Here is a 19331-nt window from a genome sequence, read left to right as displayed (position 1 = left end):
AATTTCTTGCACTTCCTCCTGTGAAGTACTTACGATCAAGGTGTTCTTTATCTTTTTGTCATCCTAACAAATCCATTGTGCACGTGAGGAGGTCATGTATTCATCATAAAGACACTAAAGCCGATTAAAACCGAGGCCGGTGGGGCAGGGCAGCCAGAGGTTAACTGTGTTTCCATTGGTCACCGTTGCTACAGGAAGTGCTTAGTAACCAATGGAACAGGGCAGAGACTTTTTCACTGAATTTGACTGTTCGACCCCAGAGCGAGCAGCTACCTGTTAACCGCTGGGCCATCCGTCTGGAACGGTAGTGAGCTTGTAGCTTGTACTCTTTCGCAGTTTTTGGTATTTAAAACGAGTTTTTCTAAAAATGACGCGACTCTTCATTTTTCCAGAGAACGTCTGTGCGGGTTTATGGACGAAGTTCGGCGCTGTTTACCTCGTATTATCTGCATCAGCCGGAGACGAATGACATTTGTTGCTACTAACAGGATGGAGTTGCTGCTCCAGCGGTGCCACAAAGACGCAGTTTTGACCTCTGCCTGTCGGTCGGTGCTGCTCATTACATGCCTGGTGAGATACTGGAATCCCCGTGTGGGCATTTAGTCTTTGAGAAATCACAGACAAGTCTTTTAAATGTGTTGAACTGACTCGTAGGGTCAAATTAAACACAAAGTTGAGCGTTTTTGTTGTTTTGTAATGCTGCGGTGTGGTGTAGAGAAGTAGGACAGTCATTGCGTCCAAGTTCAATACTCATTTATCTGTGACAGACTGCCAAATAACAAGAGGATAAATACTGAATCCAGTCCAAACATAGCTGTCCTAGCAGAGGCCAGAAGATAATTAAATTGAGCAATAATTCCTTTCATTCAGACATTAAAAAAAAAACAACAACAACCAAGTGTTCAAATAATTACAGATATAAATTGTGAGACCCAGTAATTACTGTTGCGTAACTGGGTATTTCTTATTTAGAAAGTGCTGTGAGTCATGCAGCTCTTTAGATTTAAAATATAACTATATCATCAGAGCTAAATAGGCAAGAGGCCTTGTCTTGTAGCAAAGACTACCAGAACTTGGGCGATATAAAGTACTGAACCACTGTAAAATTCACATACAGTCAGTCTTTTAAATGTGATTTTGAATAATAGTTCCACAAGACTTTCTTTTTCACATTGGCTGCTTTCTCATTTATTTCAGTCCACTCCATCAGTGTAACCATTTTCAAGGAACTTTATTTTTAATATAAACCTCTTTAAAACCAACCCACCTGTCGTCCAAGAGATAAATTATTTATAAATTGGCCATTTGCTGAGCTGTCTGTAAAATTGCTTACCTTGCAACAGGAGTTCCTCTCTTTTAATACTTTGCAACAATAGCCTATTAAAAACACACATATGTCCCGTCTCTTAGTTGCCTTTATGTAAAAGTACTACATATATCCTATTTGATGAAGGTACTTGTTCTTTTCTTTTGTGTTTTTTATCCTTTACCGCTTCAGCTTGCTTTTGTCAGCAAACACTGAACTGTATTTACCAGCTTACAAGGAATTCTATCCCATAAATATGTCTCATATGGCGCTACCATGCTCCTGTAGTCCACTAGACAGTACTTTGGTGGTGTTCTGCTCTAAAATCCACAACATACCTAACCCTCTGTAGTTCCTGGTGCTGTCCGTGTCCATGTATCCAGGCCTGTGGTCCATTGGGGTCCAGCTTCGTGCACTCTTCACAGGGGGCTACATACCAGGGCACCATTCTGTCCTTCTCATCAACAGTCCCAACGAACAGACAGCCAAAGACATTGGCAGGTACAGGAGTGAGTGGTCACATTTGTCATGTTTTCTTTATTTTTTTTAAGAATGGGTGCTCATTTTTATTCCACTTTTATTTTCCCACCTTATTATTCTTTATCAAAAGGCTTATTTGATCTGTTTGAATTGTTTCAAGGCACTTAAAATTAATATTAATATAGGTTTCAAACATAATTTATGATTCACTGAGGTTTATTATTTGATTATACTACAGTAACAAAAATAAATGCTGACACTGATATGCTGGCATTTAAGATAAAATAAAAGGATTAGGAAAAACGAAAATTATGAAAGGTATTGTATAGTTTAAAAAACACCTGGCATAATATCTGATAACTAATTAGATTAGGTGGTAAGAAGTCAGTGATGTGATTAGGTAGGAAAAGTTAGGAGAGATTCATCACTGTGACAAACTTTAATAAAAAGACATGTTTTGGGAATCAGTGCATAAGTTAATCTGCACTTCTGAATCTCATCATTGTTCAACAAAAATCAGTTCGAAGAGCAGATGATTTTAAGAAAAATAAAAGGGATGAAAAGAAAGTCTCTGATCTAACATTTCATGTATTATCTATTCTAATTAAATTATTCTTAAATGGTTGGATTCTGTTTTCTTTGGATTTCACACAGCATCCAAACCTATTTGAAAATGAGTTTGTTAAAAAAGAAAAATATAACACTGAATCATTAAAGGGGTGCTATTATGGTATTTGGAGTTTTCTGAGCTTTCTACAGTGTTACAGTGTTGAATCCTCATCAGACATGTGAACGGCCCTGTTTTTTATTACCTAAACGCATGTTTGAGTTTGAGTTTGAGCAGGTTCTCCGTTCGGTTTCCATGGCGATGAAAAACGCGTCGTTTTAGAGAGTTTTTTCTACTTCTAAATCCTTGTGACGTCCCGGGGGATAAGGTTAACAAGGGCATGTACAAATACATCAGGCGGATGGAAAACGTTGGATAAAGTTATTTCCAACGATGGCTGGTGAGTTTACCAAAGAGAGACATCCTGCTGCATTCGTTACTGTGGGTTGCTGTTTTCCAACTTTGTTTTCCGGGTCTGATTCAGGTTCCAACATGTAGGGCTGTATGCTATGTGTTGAGATTGTATTTTGTTTTTTTTATTGAGTTCATATTAGCCTAATCCTTCTGTTTATGAGATGTTACAATGACGGCGAAAGCAGTTGCGGTGCGTGCTCCCGATGTAGTGCAGTGGCGGGAGGCGGGGCTTAATGCGGAAGAGTCTCAATCCACTTGTTTTGCCCACAGGCTGATCTGACAGCCTACGGAGAGGGTCGGTCTAAAGTAAATAAAGTGATTTGTGACAATAACTCGATCAATCCCAGCCCTTCTGGTCTCAGAAATAAAAATAAATTAGCCTGAAATGCACATAATAGTTCCACTTTAATATACATCATTTCACCACTCAACAAAAGTTGTTCTTTCACTGGAGACAACTGGTTACCTAACAACCATATGTTAATGATGTAAAGACATAAGAAAGTCTCTGTCTATCAAGAAACCCTAAAATCCTCCAAAAACCACAGTGTGACATTTATAATGATTTATAAAGCTTAAAGGAGTCATAACCTGGTCTTTTCATGTCTCCACTATCCTCTAAGTGTTTTTAAATAATTGTTTAAAAACTTATTAAACCAAAAAATGTTTTAAAAAGTGCTTGTTTTAATTATTTTTTCATAATGAAACTTTTCTGGTGAGATTTCATGCGAGATTTTAAAAACAATCAATGTTAGTTTAAATAATGTTCATGAGGTACGCGCTGATTGATCGCTGGAATTCCAGCGCCGGAAGGGAGGCAGCCCCAATACATCCAATGCTAAAAACAGCAGCTGGTGAAAGCAAGCTACCTGACAGCAGCAGTTTTCTGAATTCAACCATTTATGTTTGAACCCGACTCTGAGCCTGAGAGAGAAGATACCGAGATGGTGGAAAAAGCACGTTTACTTCAAACTGTCTCTGAATGGTAAAGTTGTCATTTTAATGTCTGCTCATCTTGCCTGTAAAGTCAGATAGCATGTTGACAATGTGGCATGTTGTTCATGTTAATATGTCTCAATTTTATTCTGTGTTGGACCATTTTTTAAACTATGAGTGTGCTCTTTAAAAGAAAATATGGAGTTAGAGATGTAAAAAATGAAGTAATGTTGACCGCTGCATGATATTGAACCTACCGACAGCCAGATAAGCACACACAATTTTAACGACACAGAACTGCACAAAGCAGCACATTTACTTTAGGTTTCATTTACTGTCAGTGTTTATCTTAATTAATTTGCCTATTTAGATGTGCTGTTTTAGCCAGGAGTCTGGAAAATGTTGTGATTTCCACATGAAAGATCTCTGGTTTATTTAGCAATCGTGTAACCGTGTTACTGTACAGATAAATAATGTGAAGTTAAATATTGTGTATAAATAAAGCGTCACGGTTTGGCTGCAACATCCTGACAAGGCTTTCCGCTGACCTATGTAGACCCGTGTTTTATGTATGAAACATCACCTACCATCTTTTATGTTGTTCTAATTATTGTCTCTGTTAAGCTGCACATGTGGAAATTTTGCTAATAGAAAGAGAACAGGGACACGGCATGATGTTACTTATTACTGTGCTTAGAAAATAAAATGTCTCTTTCATTTCTCAGGTGCTCTGAAGGAAGGATGAAGCTCCAAACTCCACAGTATCTGATCCAACATCCTGGTGTGGAATCTCTCTGTTTAAAGGCTTTTTCATTACAAAATGCAAGAAACATTTATAAGCTTATTATTAAAAGGTAATCAAATGGCAAATAACTGTAAAAGGTGATTATATATGTTCTTACCATTGTATATAATAAATAGTAACTTTGTTGCAGTCACTTAGGACAAAAGGAATTGAATCAAAGTAAATACACAACTTTACCATATACATGTTTCTGCATCTGACTTTTGAATATAAAATGTAAAGCTGAAGTTTAAAAAAAACAGCTCATTAAAACACTTATCTTTATCAGTGTAAAGAAATAAAATCAATGCTCACTTTTAATCTAATAAAATGAAAATGATATTTTTCACTCTTTGTTCTTGATTCTGTTGGCACAGTAGCTGAGCTTTCTGGGTTAAATGTGGTGTCTGGTGATTCTAGAGCCACTGAGCAAGCCTTTAAAGAAATCTTCATCTTCCTTCAGACTGAGTTGAGGCCTCTTCAGGGATGGCTGTTAGGACCAGGGAAGGCAGGAACCACAGTGTCAAGAGATGTGCAGATTCCTACATCATCTCCACTGCTGTCGCCTGGGTTCCTTTTCTGCACAGAACCAGATACTGACATCAAAACAAGCAGTGCCTCTTAGATTCCATTAAGAATGTATATATGTTTTAATAATTATTATTTTCTGTATGTAAAATTAATGAAAAAGACGACAAACCTATACTTCTGAAGTTAGGGTGGAAAGTCATCGATGACAACTACGTGTGTGGTAGCAGGCATGAAAAATATTAAATAGAGAAGTCTTTTACAAATATGTGGCAGAGCATAAGATAAATATAAGAAAATAAAACACGGGGCTCATTTGTGCACAGCGGTTAAACCTTTAGGCTTGTCCCATTAGCATTAGTGTTAGCATTATCTGCATCAGGTTAAGTCACATCTCAGTCAGGCAATAGTTACTTTATATTAGGAATGCACGATAGTATTGGTGGGCGATAATTGTCGGTTGATAATTGCAAATTATGACATCATGCCGATAAATCCAATAATAAAAAAATCTACCGATAGTTTTTTTCCGATAATAAAATGCATAGTTTTCTCCCCAATTTCACCACAAACGCAGCTAAGTGCCCATCTTGGTGCTGGAAACCCCCTTCCCTCTCAGAATCTCTTGCCGTGCACCTGTGACATAAAACATACACGGCGGCGATGAAGAAGACATGGCGGGGCAGTCAGCAGTTTGGGCATACTTTGCCATTTGCAAATCTTGCTCTACAGAAGTTCCACAGAGAGGAAAGAAGTCAAAATGCTTTAACACTACTAACTTGATAAGCCATTTAAGTCTTCACCATCAGAAACTGCTGAAAGACTTTGAAGCAGCAACTGGCGCGAAGTCAAAAGCTAACTAACAAGCAGAAAGCTACGGGGCTGTTGTCCATTGATGAAGCCTTTGAAAAGCAAAGAAAATTCGACAGAAAAGAACCCAGAGCGAAGGCTTTAGATGAAAAGATCATGCACTTCATTGCGTTTGGTGATCAGCCATTTACAGTGGTAGAGGACGTGGGGTTTTGTCTTTCAGCGTGGCAGTTGGAACCCCGCTACCAGATACCAAGGCATCATTATTTTTCAGACTTGTGCTTACCCTTGCTGTATGATCAAATTGCAAACTACATTCACATGCTTCTCTGTGAAAAGCAAGCAGACTACATTAGTTTTACCACGGACAAGCGATGTCAGCCAAGTCAGCATGCTGAGTCAGACTGCGCAAGGATTAGATGACGATTTCAACATGCACAAAACAACTCTACATTCCCAAGAACTTCCCGGATCACACACTGTTGATTATGCTAACTTCCAGCTGTTTATTGACATTCATTCATTCATTATCCTAACAGCTTGATCCAATGAAGGGTAACGGGGAAGCTGGAGCCTACCCCAGCAATCTTTGGGCGAAAGGCAGGGTACACCCTGAACAGCTCGCCAGGTCATCGCAGGGCCACACAGAGACAGACCTGTTTATTGACATGAAAAATTAAAAATAAAATTCAGTTGTTTTTTTTTATTACAGATTCAACTTGTTTTATTAAGCTATATGAACAGTGCTTTACACAGTTATGCAATTATCGGTTAGATATGTTTGGCTATCGGCCTGTAGAATGGGAAAATCGGTTATGGTTATCGGCTGAAAAGTGCATTATCGTGCGTCACTACTTTATATCAGTACCAAAACTTACCGACTGCATTGATGGTGAGCCGCTTAAAGTTGCAAATCCCCCTCTTTCCAACCGCAGGAGGGTTGATGTCTTCCTCACCTGGTATTTTCTCAAATGTTTGCAAAATGCACATTCCGGTGTTGGTTCTGGCAACAGACAACCGAGCAGTGGACATGGGACGTTGTTTCCACATCTTCCACAGCTAGTTGATAACTACGACTGATGCAGGCCCAGCAGGTGTTTTTAGGTGTAGGAGCGGGTCGTGTTTAGGCATAGAGCAGGGGTAGGTTTATGCAATTAGCTCCCCGAGATGACAAAATCCATGGGACAAAAAAAAAAAGACTTCAGCCAGGACAGTTTGGCTGCGAACAAAGCACCCAGACAGAAAACCTGACCGTCTTCAAAAGAAAGGCTTCCGGAGATGTTACGTTTTCACTTGAAAAAGTGCAATTTCCAGGTGATGACCACTTTAAACATACAAGACATGGCCTTTTACTGGGTGTTATTTCCGACTGGGTTAGGGTTGTTTTTTTTGTTTTTTCTCTGGTGTGGCTGATAGTTTTACATTTACTTAACAGAGAGATCAATCTTTTATATATTTTGTTTTTCAAAATATTTACCTGATTCTCTAATCCGAGTGTTAATTAAAGATTTTGTCTTGGAATGTGATCTGTGGTTTGCAAATCAGTCAAAGTGATTTCTGCATTTCAGTGTCAGTCCACTCAGTGTAAGTTTGACTTTTCTGTCTAGAGAAGATAAAATTATGTCAAACCCACAAGTAGAGCAGAGCGCTGTGTTTGCACTCTCGTTCCCTTTGTTGGCATTTCAGCTGCATGCTAATGAGCTCCATCTATTAACCACACGTCAAGAAAGTAGCTCGAGAGAGGTTTCCAGTTATTTAAATCACCTTTTTCAGAGGGCCTGGTCTGATGAAGAGGCAGAAGTGGTAATAAAACACATTATTTGCTGCAGCAGCAGAAAACAAAGTTTACTCTATAGATATATATTCTTTATTATAGATTTTTCTCGCATTGAACTCTTCTCCTTCAGCCTGTTTGATGACAACAGCAATCAGAGGTTCAGTTTTGTGAAATAATGACACTGTGTTTGCTCAGTTTTCTTTCCTCATTCCATTCTTGTCATCCTTTTTTTTCTTTCTTTTCTTTTCTTTTCTCCCCCTTCTTTCAGGGCTATCATGGAAAGACGACTGGCAGCCAGTATTAACATTCTCTGCAGGACCTCCACAATGTAAATCACCTTTGACCACCCTCCCTACACTGAAACACATTTCTTTCTCACCTTAAACAAAGTCACAGTGACTGGCGTTGTTATCAAGTCCTTTCCATGTGCACGTTGGCTCTACCTTTCCACTCCTCTGCATAACTGATTTCTTCGGAAACCACATCGTCAATGGGCTACCTCTGAAAGCTTTTATCAGTTTCCTGTTGAGCTGCAGTTAGCCTTCAAAGCAGTCATGGTTTTGCATGCATGACTTAGCTTTCCTTTTAATGCATAACCACGAATAGAAAAGCTTGCAAAAAGAGGAAGCAAGGAGGCTGACTAGAAAAGCAACGGTTATAACTGTCAACTTATCAGGATGTTTCAAGGTGACAATGTTGGCATAGGGGGTCAGAGAGTGTGAGTCCAAGCAGTTGATAATTATTAGTTATAACCAAGTCAACTATAATCTGAAATATTAATGTGATGTACATTATTTCAGTGCAAAAAGACATAAAGTAAAAATAGTTTTGTTTTGGACATTACAAACACATCCTTGCAATTTTTGGCATTATGACTGTAAATCTTGATGGTAGGTTAGGTTTGTCTTTAAAAGAAAGTTTTTGTAGCATAATACATCACTTTTCACAGCCTAATGGCCTTTTCACCCCTTCTGCTAGTTGTAATTCTCATGGGTCATGCTTTGTGCTTCTTCAGGTACTATTGGAAAGGTGAAATCCAGGATGCAAATGAAATCCTAATGGTATGTTTGCTTTTGCTCAGTGTGTACTCCGGTTTGGTGTAGTGATGGAGTGTTTGATGCGGTGTCATTTTTGTCGCAGCTGGTGAAAACGAGGACCTCCAAGATCCAGCAGGTCATTGATTACGTGAGGTAAGAGGTTGTATTCTTGTGTCGTTTCATAATTTAAGTTCTACAAGTTTTGACATGTTTGGTTTGTTGTGCACAAAATTGCTATTTCCTTCTAAAGGTTCTGCTCTGTGACTAAAATGCATTTACTCTTTGTTTACAAACACTGGACAAATAAACAATGTTTAGCTGCAGTATTCTCTTTATGTTGAAATATTGCTTGTAAATCTCATTTTAAACATTAATGTTATAAAAACTGAATATTTTTGACAAAGATGGATGAACATTTTAGGATTTGCAAACCAAAAGCTATGTGAAGCTGCCGTCCTTTCTAAACACAGAAGGAACAATGCCTGATGACTTCCCAGCCATCAGATGCAGTGCAACTTCATTTATAACGCACTTTAAAAAGAAATGAACAGGCACAAAGCAGGATTAAAATATCAGAACTTCTAGATTGTGAAGTGAGATAAATCTTACAAAAATGTACACTAACTTCCATCCATGCACGTTTAGTGGTTCATTTTTCTGATTTTCTGACTCTAAATTCTCTGATGAGCTAAACAGCCAAACTGTTTAGCTCATCAGGATACGGCTTTAATTTGATGACTAAACTGGGATTTGTCCAAGTTGTGCAAGTTGTTCAGCTCAGTGACTCTCTGAAACTCAACAGGACTTCTGTTTATTCTGCACTTCTTATTGCTGCTCTTTTTATTTATTTTATTCATGTATTGTTCTTCTCTCTCTTTTCCTTTTTTTCTTTTGTCAGTGCCACATTTCTCAAATCAAGTAATCAAGAATACAAGCTCAAGAATACTTTATTCATCCCCGAGGGGAAATTTCATTGTTCCCAATAGGAAGCTTTGTGTTCAGACTATTCAAACATCACACCATAAAGTCCAGTCACACACATTAACCCTGACTCTCCACAGAAACTAAAAACACAAAAACCCTGGGGAAATAAAATCCACTAAAAAAAACCTCTAAAATGAAAATAACATAAAGAGAAATAAGTCACCAGATCAGCCTTAAATAATTTAAATTGCTGAAGATAAAACACAAAAAGGGAATTAAAAAAAACCTACAAAAATAATCATTCAACTTCTGGTTTACAAAGTTAATATAAAACAAAAGTATTGTTTAATCTATTTAAATGGGTGAAAAGTTAATACTTGAATGAAGTGAAAAGTTGCGAGTTATAAAATTAGGGAAATAATTACATAAAGAAAAATGAAAGAATTAGAATGTAAAACAAAATTCAATTAATATTAATTAATCATCCCAACCGCTTAGTCCAACACAGGGTCTCAGGCCAGCTGGGGCCTATCCCAGCTAAATGTAGACTCCACACAGAAAGGCCACTGTCCAAGACTCACCCCAGCTGAGGATCAAACCAGTGACCTTCTTACTGTGAGACCGAAGTGCTAACCACTATTCCACCATGCAGCTCTCATTCACGATTATATTTATTTTAAAATGTAATAAAGGGCAAGTTTTTAACATTTTAAATGATCAAATTTTCTGGTTTTTGGTTCAAAGCAATGATTTATTTAAAGTTAAAGCTCCTTAGCGTCAGTGTTTTTATTTTATTTTATTCTATTTTATTTTCCACTGTTGTTAAGATACCATTTGATCACTAATGCAGTACAGTGCATATAATTATTTAAAGTACAACACTTACAAATGTCGTTAACACTATGATGAAATAAATAATATATGTAATATATTAGTATCTCGTGTTTGAATAAATAAACATATTTAAATATTCTGACTGATGTCTATAACAGAAAGAATAAGATAAAAATTAGATTAGATTTGGAATATTTCACACAGTTATTGAAATAACAAGCATGATGAGCAATAATATATAAAGGAAGCAATTACGGAGGAAAAGAAATGCAATTAAACTCATTCAACCTCACATGCTGCTTGTGTTTAAATGTGCTCAGTTTGTACTTTCAGCTCATTTTACCACGTGACAGTCACTCGCTGGCATTACATACCTTTTGTTTAGCAACATATAGGAGAAGAACACATGAAAGATGGAATGAGCTTTATATGCCCCCCAGGGAATCTTGTGAACTTTGGAATATCTGCAAGTAGAGCTGGGCGATATGACCAAAATCTCATCACGATAAAGCTCATTTTATATTCCCATGACAATAAACTTAACAATATAAAATAGTTTATGTAATTTTGTGTCAATCATCAGTTATGTGTCAGACATGCTTGGCAACGGCAGCAGTGATCTCCTTCCATCTGCGGGAACTATGGCTGTGTGACGTTCCACATCGGTCTTTTTGTATCCAAACCGCATCCATGCGACACAAATTTTCCCTCTTTTATGAACAAGCTCATTGGTTTGGGTTGGCTGGTCATCTTTTAATGAATTATCCTGCTCTGAAACACGTCTGCTACCTTCTTTCTTCATGTTTGTTTTTATTTTCCAGCGTGCATGCCGTAAAGCACATCTTGACGTAAAATACTGCTGTAAAACACCTTATCGTGGCGTAAACGACAGAACTTCATATGAAACGATAGACATTTTCTATTGTCCAAACGATATATGTCGTCATATCGCCCTGCCCTGTCTGCAAGTACCTACTGAACAACAACTGACTGAGCAACTTCATTACTTTGCCACATCTGTGCGACCTGCTCACGACCGAGGTATTTTTGGATGTGAAGCCAGAGTGTCATCTCCACTAAGTTGTATTTGAAGTTGTGTTTAAGTTTGCAGACCACTTAGGATTCAACAGGATAATGCCTTTTTTCTTTGCATGCAATGCAGGAGGCAAAAGTTTGGAAACGACTGTAGCTTGTGCAGATATGACACTCCCTGTGACATTCATTAATCTGAAGGCCTGATTATGTGTTCCTTGCCTGCCTTCAAGGTCTGTTCATCCTTATGCAAACCCAGAGGTCCTCAGTTTCCCAGTGGAGGATGGCAGTCTGGCTTACATGAAGTGGATGGATGAAGCCATTCCAGATGACTGATGATGCATCATTAAAACCAAAGCCCATCTCATCAAGGACTGCAGCCAAACAAGGAAATGAAGCCATGTGCACAGCCTGTTGTTTAAAGGCTTTGGATCAAAGAAGTGAGAAAATTCTCTGCAGGTTCACTTTGTCACCTGACATTTATACTGTTATACTTCTCTGGCCTTTTCCTTTTTTTTTTTTTTTTTTTTTTTATAAAGGACATTTGATGTCTGTCTGTATATCATACAGATGAAGCCATCGGTGAAAGGTGAACTCACAGATACCTTGGCAAGTTTATGTAAATGGAACATCAACCTGCATTAGTTGTATATTTGTTGGAGAACTTAAACATCTCTTTCTGCTAATCTATCAGCTTTGCAACAGTTGAAAATAGATGTTTTATTTGATCATTTTTATTTATTGCTTCTCTTAAGTAATATATACTGCAAAAAAATTAAAATTTTAATTGATTGATAAAATATTATTGAATTATTTGATGCTATTTTACCTCAGAACACTTTTGTTCACGCTTTGTAGTTTAAGTATTTGCTGTTATTACACAAGAATTACTGTAAATTAAATTAATGACCATTTTCCTTTTCATGTAACTCAGTGTGGAAATACTGTACCCAACATTAGTAGTATGTTGGGCTGTGAAACATTAGGGAAAACTATGATATGCAATTCTAGTACTGAGTATCATTATTCAGTATTAACTGTGCATATCGATTAGCTTTATAACATGTTTAAAAGCAGGAGCTCCTAAAAGTGGAATGCAGCCCTTGTGACAGTTACTGCTATGTGAAGTCATAATGACTTTACAACAGTAATAGTCTTAAAAAAAGGTACAGTTTATATTATTTTAGTCAGTCATTGTTTGCGTCATTGATATCTCTAATGTTGGTATCATGACCATGGTAAATTCCTGATATATTTCGCAGCTGCACCATGTCATTCTTTTACTGCCAGTCACAACATCACCCACAATGACGCCCTACTTTAGATAATCTACTGCCGTGAAGTAGATTAATTTTTAAAGCACTTTCCAGAAACATGATGGTCTTAGAAGAGTAATTAATATATAATGTTCTTGAAAGGATAAATTTATATTTCTGTGTTTTTGCTCATACAATTTTGGAGTAATGCTTTTGAAATTCAGCCTTATTAAAAAAAAAAAGAAAAAAAAGAAGTAAACTACACAACAAACTACTGGCAATAAATTAACATTTTGGTTTTTGTTTAATATGCGTTTGTTTGTTTTGTGTGAAAAGAGTTGGTGCTGACATGAGTTGGTCTCGGTGGGGTAACTTTCTGAACCGCTTAATCCAATTCAGGGTCGCGGGGAAGCTGGAGCCTATCCCAGCTGGCTTTGGGCGACAGGCAGGGTACACCCTGGACAGCTCGCCAGTCCATCGCAGCAGGCTGACTATATGAAAGTTATATTAGAAAGTAAAAGCAAACTAAATTCTTTAAAGACACAATTTCAGAAGTCCACAGAGTACATCAGCACTCCCTTAGAAAGTCATTCTGCTGTCATCGCCAGCGACTCTATCCTGCACATGCTCCTTTTCATCAGAATGATCCGTCTATTAAAATTCTGTTTGTGTATTTTAAAGAAATGAGCTTTTATGCTGTTACTTATTACAAATTTGCCAAGTACATCCTGCCGTGTTTGCAGTCAAACAAACTTTGTCAGCCACGTCATGAAACAAATATGCACAATAAGCCTTGCAAGCCTCAGTCTGCGGAAATGGTTCCTGGCGTGAGGCCTCAACAAAGAAACTGCAGACGTGGTTTAGTTTGATGTTGTGTCTGTGAAGCCAAAATAATCCCCCACCACCATACCAGCCCCAAAATCATGTACTTATCTGCTTAACTTCATCCAGACCAGTGTGTTTGCAACATGTGTATACATTGACATTTTCATGTTTAATTGTTAATATATGCACTGTGTTGATTTGTAATTATACTCAGTTACAGGTGCTGGTAGTCTGGTGGTTATAGAAGTAGACTGGTCTGAGAATCTGGGTTCAAGTCCTCAGGGTAGTAGCAGAAATGACCCCCCCACCCCCACCCACCCAATGCTTCACAGGTTGTAGAAAAACAGCAGCCCGCTGCTCATTGTGGTTCAAAACAGATTTTGATCATTTTTGTGTGGTTTGTAAGATATACACACTGACAAATAATGAATTATTCATTTAATCTCCGTACTTAATCAGGAAATGATGCAAAATAACACACACACGCACGCACACACACACACAGAAGGTGTTTTGTCCTGCACTTTAACTACTTGATCACTAGATGGTGGTGTTAGAGCACACATTGCTAAACCTTTTCTAAAACATAGATGACTGGGGTATTTCCATTACATATAATACTGTAACAAAAACATCCTTTGCAGTCATTTCACACACCTGTTTATCATCTTCTAAAAGAAAATGCTGCATCTGCATTGGAAGGTTTCTGGCTGGTGTTTGGAGTTGGTATGAAATAGGAAAACACGGTCTATCCAAGCAAGGATGGATCATGACACAATTTTATCATGTTGCTTAAAGGTAATCTAAGCAAATGCAGTGGAAGTACATCATTGCACATGTACGGTCTTATCACACCAGAACATGGCAGATTATGTGTGCCCTCGTTGCAGAGGTGTGATTTAGTATTTTGGACAGAAATATGCTTCCGTCAAGACAAAAGCTTTCCCTCTGAGGTTTGTGGGTTTTCTTTGTTTTCTATTTTTGAGCAGGACAAAGCCAGACTTCAGTCTCCGTGACCTACACACGCAGTGTTGGTAATTAACTGGCCCATCTACAGAACAGATCAGTCTTTTCCTGGAAATGTGATTCACACCATGAAGAGGAGAATCAGAACATGGAAACAGCTGCCTGTGAAGCAGCTGAAATCATGGATTCAGAAAGAGTGAACACAGAAAACAGAATAAAAACAAACTTTCACCCTGTGTTCTGAAAAGGCAGGTTGATGTAGCCAAACTAACTGATAAATATACCTCTCTCTATTTGTGTAGCTTAAAAAAAAAAAAAAGTGATTAAATTGTCCATCAAACTTTTATATAAGCTCATTGAAATGTCTGGTGGAGGGGAGCTGGTGCCTTTCTCAGCTGCTATTGGCCAAACTTCATCTATGAAACATCTTTTTCCAGGAAATTCTGCCTCTCACCAGTGATTCTAAGATTTTCCAGGACCAGAACAGAAGATGTTTTCAGTCTCTCCCTCTTGTTGGATCAATCCCAGCTTGGGTACAGGACACCGACACTTCTACACACTTCTTTGGAAAAGTTTCTACTTCTCTGACTGATCTTTCTAATGATCCAGTCTCTGTCTTACTTTTCATCCCTGTGTTTTGATTTAGAGTTTGCTTTTATTTCTGGTTATAACGAACATCTCAATGAGTTTTAATAGTTCATTTCTTGCCCTTTTGTCTGAGTTCGCCCTTTGTTCTGCAGAGCACTTTGAGCTGCACTTCCAGAAGAAAGCTCAAATAATTTGATGTAATTACTCTGTTACATATTAATTTAACTGGATAGCTAAAAAAAATAAACTAAAATAAATGACCATCCTTATTTTGGATTATGTCACTTATTTTAGCTACCCAGTTACTTTAAATAAACATACATGGAGTAAGTCATATAGATAACAGGGCCATCAGCAGATGATAGGTGTTGACTACAGCAGGAAAGAGAGCAGCTACAGCCCAAATAAATGTCACTATATTCCTGGCTGGCGACTAACCAGTCCTATTTGTACATGTAAAAGTCCCCCTGCTTTTGGTTCCTCATCATCTTAAACAGCCTGCAGATTGTACACAGCTTCTGCTCTCACCAGGCTCCCAGAAAAAGCTGTTTGGAGATGCGTTGCCCTCAAGTAGTTTAGTCACCTTTCTACATTTTAAAGCATTTATCTCCAGTGACTTTTTCTTTCTTCAGCTTTTCACACTCTCCTTTTTCATTGATTTTTCTGCTGACCATAGCAACAAAGGCAAAATACAGTCATGTAGCACTTTCATTTGTTTAAATAGGATTATTTCTGCATAGTGGATGGAGCTGATTATTGCCCTCTGCTGCCATGTGTCACCACCACACTGGTAGTTTGTTCAGAGCAATGAACCATGTAGATGTAGAAGCATGCAAGCTGATGGCTGTAGGATGTGTCGCTGTCACTGTTCCCCTTGACTGGAATAGTAATTAGAGTGAAGTGTTATGAGCATCCGTGTTCCCTGCTTACTGCATGGACTCATAACCAGCTTTCTATTGCTGCAGACACATTTAATACATTTTTTCTCACTCATCATCTTGTTTTGAATAACAGCTATAGGGATAATTAGGGTTTAATAAGTAATGAATGAACCATGCACATTAGGAAATTAATATGATCCAAGATTTGTGCACATAGAGACATACGGCCAGCTCTCTTTCCTCCTGCGTGTGATTAAATTCTCCATGGGACACACAGTGCAGAAGGGGGTAATTAAAGAATAACCTGCAAGACACAGAGGATGTCGACATGTTCCCACTGAGCGCTTTCATTAAACTGAAGGCTGAGTCTGCAAACCCATTCCACAAGATTCCCAGTTCTGTTGCATTTTTTATTTAACCTTTAACGCCGTTTCAGCTTTAATCTTGCTTTTTTTTTTTTTTTTTTTTTCCAAAGGCAAAGACAAATTCATAAGTATATTTTCTTCTGCAGTGACAAACTAGCTAATTGAACTCCATTTTTTTCAATTATTATTTAGTTTAAAGACAATTTTGGAATGAACAGCTTTAATTGATGATTTTTTTTTTTTTTTTTTTTTTTTTTTTTTAAAAAGGTCTGTAAAGCATCTGGATAAAAAGCTAATAAACATCTTATTATGGGGCTCGGCACTGATGTTTTGGACTCCCTTATGGTTTTTCTCTGGTGATTCTCCTATACAGTGTTTGCTCTGCAAATGATTGTTAAACTGTTATAAAACTTGATAATATGGTGCTAAATACCTCCCACTTTCAGGTTCCACAATTAGACCTGTGATATTTAATATAGTCAAAGTTGACGGTTATGCTATTATGCACTCTAAGGGATCATTTTAAATTATAAAACCATTTGCATACTGGTACAATTGCACCATGAGTGCAGAACAAGTATAACTGCTGTAATCTAAAACTTGGTGCACACTAAAAAAAAAAAAAAAAAAAAATGGACCAAGTTGCCTGAAAAATGAGCTCGTCTCCCATTTCAGATGCTGCTTCAGTGAAATATGAATACAGCACAAACCAGGTATCCAGATGTACAGTGGGACAACTTGACTCTGGCATTTCAGTCTCATGCTGAATGAAATGAGAACTTCAGTTTTGGTTTTGCCTACAACTGGAAACTAAAGAAAAAAGTTTAAAAGCACTTTTAGTTTATAAGCAGAACTCAATGTGGCTTTAATTCAACACAAAATGTAAAAACTTTCTAATTAGTGACCCAATCCATCAATGGATTTGTGTGAAATTCTGTTCGTATAATTCAGGTCCATAAAGTTGGACAGCAACTATGAGGAGACGGCATATGATAAAAATCATAACTTTAAAATGTTTTTTTCATGATCTGTGGGTTCTGGCTTGGGTTCTCCGCCTGTCATTTTAAGTTCTGCCTTTCCTGTTTTATCTTGTAGTTGTTCCTGTTGTTTATTCTGTCTTGTTTCCTGCTCATCAGCACATCTAGTTTAATTTGCTCATTTACCTCACCTGCTCCATGTTACTTTTCCTCAGTATACCCCCCCCCCTTGGTTTTAGTTATACTTAACCAGATCATCGTTGTGTTTGTTCCTCTTTATTCTGTGTAAGTTTCCATTTTACGTTATGAAAACCTTGTTTCTGCACCTGCCTGTCAGTCCTGCTTTTAGCTCCACATAGTTCACAGGTTGTGACAGTTTCTCATAAAAATAACTTCAAAGTATTTGAATAAGAAAATATCTTGACATTACGCCTGTTTGATGTACTGTGACAGAAGGATGACTTGGAAGTCAGGAAGAAGACACTATTTCCTTGTGTCATTGCTCTAAAAGCACATTAGATTTAAGTCTTCATGTCTTCCCCGGAGGTGTTAAACAGGACCAGAAGTTGAATAGGTTTCTGTGAAAACAACATGGTGTCCAGCCTGATCTGATGAAAAGATAAATTTGTTGCTGTTCAGGTTATGTCTCGTGTTCTTAGCGAATAGTTTTTTGTGGTTTTGTTGTATTTCTACAGGTGTGCACAAAGATCTTCAGTCTGCATGTTTTGGGAAACTGCTTTGCAAATTTGACCCAAAGACACCGGGGCTTTTCAGCTAAATGATCAGCTCTTTTTTTTTTCCCCCTCTGTCATTTGCAATGCCTGCACTTAAGCTCTCAGTATGCAACTGGGAACCACTGGTTCTCAGCCTGCTAAAAGGGGTGCATTTGTATTATTGTTGAAAACCATAAAAACTGAATATTTACGTCTCTTTCCACGTCTTACCTTGTATAATTTAGCTTTATTTTCTTAGTCATGGCTTCATGGCTTGCAGCTACATTACATCTGATCTTTGCATAGAGCAGTGGAAACAAGGTGAGTGGTGTTATCTGTTGGTGGGCGGAAATGTGGGTGGTCCAGATTAGCATTTTGATTCCTATTTACTAAATAAGAAAAATACAAAGTTACACAATTTTAAGGGTGTATGAGAGTATTTTTCATTAGAAAAATCTTGTAAATTCACAACTTTGAGTAAAACAAAAATAAGAGGACTAATAACTGCGAGAGTGGAACTTTAAATTGATCATACTGCATATCAGAAAACAAGGATCTACCTTGTGGACATGTTGGCATGCTGCCTTTCAGGCTGCAAATTCACAAAAGATTGGATCTGTCACATTGAGCTGAACTGATGTAGTACATGTAAGCTTAGAATTGGTTTAGTGTTCAGCATGGCAAGGTTACAGAGAGGGGAGGGAAGACTGATGGCTCAGTGCTTGAGTGAGTAAGCCTACACTAAAGGTAATTGCTTTCTTCCTTTCTTCTGCACCTCCTCTTCTCCTTTAGTCTCAACAACTACCCCTCCACACACACACAAATGCACACACGCACACGGTTGCTCCTCCCATTTCCCTGCCACTGTGTATGTCATGAATCTCCATCTGCAGTACATGTGCTTTGTATAAGACGAACACATCCACTCTCGCTGCTAATGAGAACAAGGATGAGAGAAACTGGGAGCGAGATCGGAGACACTTGGCGTGGTAATAAGGAAGCTAATTTCCTCTCCAGTACAGTCCCCCTGCTTCTTCTGCTTACTCTCTCTCTCTCTCTCTCTCTCTCTCTCTCTCTCTCTCTCTCTCTCTCTCTCTCTCTCTCTCTCTCTCTCTCTCTCTCTCTCTCTCTCGCTGTCTCATTCTCTGAGCTGCTACACAGACTCCGTCATCAAAACACACACTGAGGCGTGCTGGCTTTCTCACACTCTGTAGCTTGTGGACACACTGGAGCAAAGACTGAAGATGCAGCACCAGGAGATCATGTTTTCTCATTCCCCCACAGGTAAGTG

The 19331-nt window shown here is 38.0% G+C and overlaps 1 protein-coding gene across 1 annotated transcript; it reads left to right on the top strand.

Moving 5' to 3' along the window:
- Positions 1–465: 465 nt before the first annotated feature.
- Positions 466–11805, top strand: LOC306768557 (protein CutA homolog; the record flags this gene model as incomplete). The annotated part of the gene is made up of 6 exons (XM_079256963.1): positions 466–570; positions 1659–1807; positions 7911–7970; positions 8658–8703; positions 8783–8832; positions 11703–11805. The coding sequence occupies 6 exons, from the start codon at positions 466–468 to the stop codon at positions 11803–11805; spliced, it is 513 nt and encodes a 170-aa protein (XP_079113089.1).
- Positions 11806–19331: the final 7526 nt, after the last annotated feature.

This window comes from Telmatherina bonti (genome assembly GCF_933228915.1).
Source record: "Telmatherina bonti genome assembly, chromosome: 17".
Lineage (NCBI taxonomy): Eukaryota > Metazoa > Chordata > Actinopteri > Atheriniformes > Telmatherinidae > Telmatherina > Telmatherina bonti.
The sequence above is the reverse complement of the archived record's forward strand: the minus strand, read 5'-3'. Positions and strand labels throughout refer to the sequence as shown.